Genomic DNA, 4,084 nt, shown 5'->3' with positions numbered 1-4,084 from the left:
GGAACCACGACATGCTCAGGGACAAAGGGCCTAGAACTGCCCAAAGACCAAATACATATCCGAGCGCCGCACTTAGGAATAATCCGAATCGCTCTCCTAGTAAAGATCTATTTCTCTCATCATTGTATTCAATATTAGTTGTTTCCCTAATATCATTACAATCTTTTGACATGGGAGGTCCGCAGAGCTGGTTTCCAATGAAGACGGATGGATCAAAACCTTGGATTTCAGTGCCTAATGGGATCCGTCCCGTCAAGTTGTTATAGGACAAGTTCAAGTGACTGAGAAATGTCAGCCCTGAAATGCTTTATGGGATTTCACCAGAGAGCTGATTCCTGGAAACATTGAGTGATTCGAGCAGTACCATGCCACCAATGCTGTCCGGAATGCTTCCAGTTAAAGAATTTCTAGAGAGATTCAGTGCCTGAACTTGGACAATCCTTGTTACTTCGACAGGGATCGATCCAGATAAGCTGTTGTCTGAGAGATCCAAGGTCAACACAAACTGAAGAATGTTACTGTACTCGTTAAATCTTCCTTTCAGCACTAGAAATTGACTATCAGGAACTCCACCAAACGTATCTTCTGTTGAGTAGTATATTTGATCAGTTGGACGCTGCTTTCCTGCCATCATGCTGAAATTGTTGAAGCATCTTGGTATTCTTCCGGACAGATTGTTTCCTGCCATGTCTAGTGTCTGAAGAGAACTAAGATGGCACAGTTTAGGCGGAATATTGCCTTGAAACTCATTTAGGCGAAGATTGAAGACGACCAAATTGGAAAGCCGATTTATCCATTCTGGTATACGTCCTGTCAACTAATTACGGCCAAAATCTAGGACCATCAAATCAGCACATTTCTGTAAAGAGAATGGCATATCTCCAGAGAGTTTGTTGCGATGCAAATGCAGTGATTGGAGTCTAGTCAAGAATACGATGGAGCTCAGCATTTTTCCTGTCAGCCTATTTGCATCTAATCTTAGAACCCTTATCAACGGCCATGTCATCCAACAATCTGGAATTTCTCCAGACAAACTATTGCTGCGAAGATTCAGGATTTCCAGCATGTTTTTGTGCCAGGCATTGTTGCTGCAGAGGAAATGATGCATAGATCCTGAAATATTATTGTGGAGAGATCTAGCATTGATATATTGGAAAAAACGGGCGGTAATGGACCGCTGATGAGATTGCACTTCAGGTCAATCGCTACGTTCCAATCAGCACCAAAATGTAGTAAACTTGGAATTCTTCCATGGATTAGATTCCCAGAGAGATTTAGGTACCTCAGTTGGGAGGTTGAAGTCCAGAACCAAGCTGGAACGGCATCTACTATTCCCATTCTTGCGAGGCTCAAATAGTTCAGATGTCTCATATGTTTAATCCAAATGGGGAACTTTAGCCCCAGCTGCCATGTTCTCAGAGATAAGCCTCTGAGTTGAAAAGGGGGAGACCAGTTTCTGCTTGGTTTGAAAATCAACTTGTTTCCATTAGCCCGAAGTATCTTCAATCTTGACAGGTTTCTGAAGTGTGCTTCAGACACAGATCCTTCTAACAAATTAAGGGATATCACCAGGTATTCTAACTCTTGAAGTTGTCCAAGGCTTACAGGCAATGGCCCGGAAAAATTGTTATCAACAAGGTCTCGTTCTTGTAATTTGGACAGTTCTCCAAGATTCTTCGGTATCTGACCAGAAAACTTATTTGATCCTAAGTACAAGAATGGCAAGCTTCTTGAGATGCATCCTGTAAAAGCCTGTTGTATGTCTCCCGAAAACCTGTTTCTAGACAAATAAATTTCTTCGAGCCTGCAAAGCTTGCCGAGAGATTCTGGCAACATTCCCTCTAGTTGATTTTTGAGACAAGTCAAGAGTCACCAAAGATGTCAAATCGCCTATTGAACTTGGGAGTTCACCTCTAACAAGATTGTCTTCAATACTCAAAACCTCTAGATTTCTAAATCTGGTGAACCAGTTGGGGACGGTGGAATTGAAATTATTGGAAGACAAGTTGAGATATCTGAGTCTTGTCATATTTTGCAAGGTGGTTGAAAACTGATTATAAAGCCCACAATCACTTAAAGTGCACCAAATTGCCAAGATTTTTGAACCCAATAAGGTAGAAAGGAGTTGAAATTGTTGCCAGAAAGATCAAGAACACGAAGAGACGTGAAATTAACAAAATCAACAGAAGTGATGAGCCTTAGACCGCACCTGGATAAGTGTAGATCAACCAGAGAAGGAAGATTGTTCTTCACTTGCAACCAGGTAGTTGCTTCACTAATGTTTACTCCTGTCAAGTCTAAGTACTTTAAGACAGTCGAGAAAGCCATTGCAGGTTCCTGATGTGAAGCCTAGTCTTGCAATCTGTTTTGGTATATCTATAATATAATATACATTATGTAGTTTTCTTTATTACTTATAAATTTATGTAAAAATTTGGTGATTCACATAATTTAATCTAATAATAATAATAAAAAAAAAATCAGCTCGAGCCAGAAAACTCAAAATCGAGCTCGAACTTGCCAGAAAAGGTCGAGCTCAACTTATTTACACCCTAGCTAACCATCCCAAATAAATATTAAGTCGCCCTAAATATCATCCAAAAATTGGGACGGCGAACAGGTCTTCCCAAATTTCATCAAATTATTACCCACCAAAAGATTGAGACTGTATTTTAGAAGGTTTGGCACTGGTGCTCATTTTTCGTATTTTGTGATGAACTTTTTATTTTGGGACCGTACATACAGGCACAAAATCTGCCATTATAAATTTGTCTGAAATCGTCCCAAAATCATCCCAATTTGGAATTATTTTTTAAACAGATGTTAGTAGTCCCAAATATTCGTGTCCCAATAAAATAATTTTTTTGTAGTTTACCAGGCATGCATCACAAAAAAGGTAAAAAAGAAATTAAAAATCTCAAATTACTCCTATTTTTCTACTATTATTTATTAGAAATTTAAATTATATCAAATCAATTGTTTTTTCTTAATCTCCATTAAGATTCTGGTAAAATACTTGCAACATTATCAAGATTCAGCTTTCAAGTTGAAAGTAAAGAAGATAAATCAATATACATCTATCTACACAAATATTTTACCAAAAATGTTACTTTTTCTATTGTTTAATTCTTTTGACAAAACCACCTTCTTTAAGTATCTCAATAATTAACTAGATCCTAGGTACGTGATTCGGCTCCGAATGTGTAATCTAACCAGTGAATTCGACTAGGTCACGTCATCTCCCGAATCTATGAATGGGGCTTGAGGACAAGACAAATAAATTAGGCTAGTTGGGTTCGTCCCCGACGAAAACTCTCCTATGCCCAAGTTAGTTGGTGGTCGAGACAAAAATATGCGATCTGAATCTAAGATGGTCGAGTGCATTAAATGCCAGTACCTCTTATGGAATCAGATCTTGGGTATTTATAGGGTCAGTATTAGACACTGTAGACACAGCCACGTATCACAATCTTGTGCTCTCGTCTACTAATCCTACGGCGTGCTATTGTTCTGCCCGACGGGTCGATCCACGGGGCAGGTTCCAGCGACCCGACCCGCACTTTTGTACGCGGATCCTCAGCAAAAATACCCTTTTTATCCTTAATGAAGGGTTTTTTGTCTTTTAATAAATAATCCCTTTTCAGTACGACATAATTAATATTACGTTAACATGACTCAGCCAATCATATAGTAAAAATAAAATTAATATTACAAATACTGTTAATCTAAATTACTATGATAACAAAGAATTAGTGAGAAATTGTCTTGCCTATTGCTTCTTTTTCTTTTAAAGGGAAGCTTTTTCAAAGTTTCAATTATGGAATAGTGCTTGTCTGTGGAATATGAATAAAACTCTTTATTATGACTTAATTTTATTAAAATTCTATCTCAATTCAACTAAGTAATTAACAATAATTATTATAAAAACTATCTATAAAATTATTTATTTGTACATATAAATTTATAATACATTATTGCATGAAAAGGATATGTTCATCACAAAAAAGAAAGAAATATAAAGCATGGAAAAAATTTCACACTTTTGTATTATATACACATATGTAGATATACAATTGTTTTATAT

General features: G+C 37.2%; 1 protein-coding gene across 1 annotated transcript; it reads right to left on the bottom strand.

Annotated features, from left to right (window-relative positions):
• On the bottom strand, window positions 308–2,328 carry LOC105177063 (LRR receptor-like serine/threonine-protein kinase FLS2). The gene is made up of 5 exons (XM_011100085.1): window positions 2,107–2,328; window positions 1,912–2,050; window positions 1,283–1,841; window positions 935–1,088; window positions 308–817 (listed from the first exon to the last, which is right to left on the bottom strand). Exons 1-5 carry the CDS (start codon window positions 2,326–2,328, stop codon window positions 308–310), a joined length of 1,584 nt encoding a protein of 527 aa, XP_011098387.1.

This window comes from Sesamum indicum, linkage group LG14, assembly GCF_000512975.1.
Source record: "Sesamum indicum cultivar Zhongzhi No. 13 linkage group LG14, S_indicum_v1.0, whole genome shotgun sequence".
NCBI classification, from domain to species: Eukaryota; Viridiplantae; Streptophyta; class Magnoliopsida; order Lamiales; family Pedaliaceae; genus Sesamum; species Sesamum indicum.
This window is presented reverse-complemented; position numbering and strand designations above follow the sequence as displayed.

Excerpts from the sequence above, each read along its gene's own strand:
- LOC105177063 (XM_011100085.1), bottom strand. The coding sequence starts at position 2,328 with ATGGCTTTCTCGACTGTCTTAAAGTACTTAGACTTGACAGGAGTAAAC. Across the intron at positions 1,842-1,911 it reads TGAAGACAATCTTGTTAGAG|AGGGAATGTTGCCAGAATCT; the intron begins GTGAACTCCCAA and ends AAAATCAACTAG. Across the intron at positions 818-934 it reads GAAAAATGCTGAGCTCCATC|TTGACAGGACGTATACCAGA; the intron begins GTATTCTTGACT and ends GGCCGTAATTAG.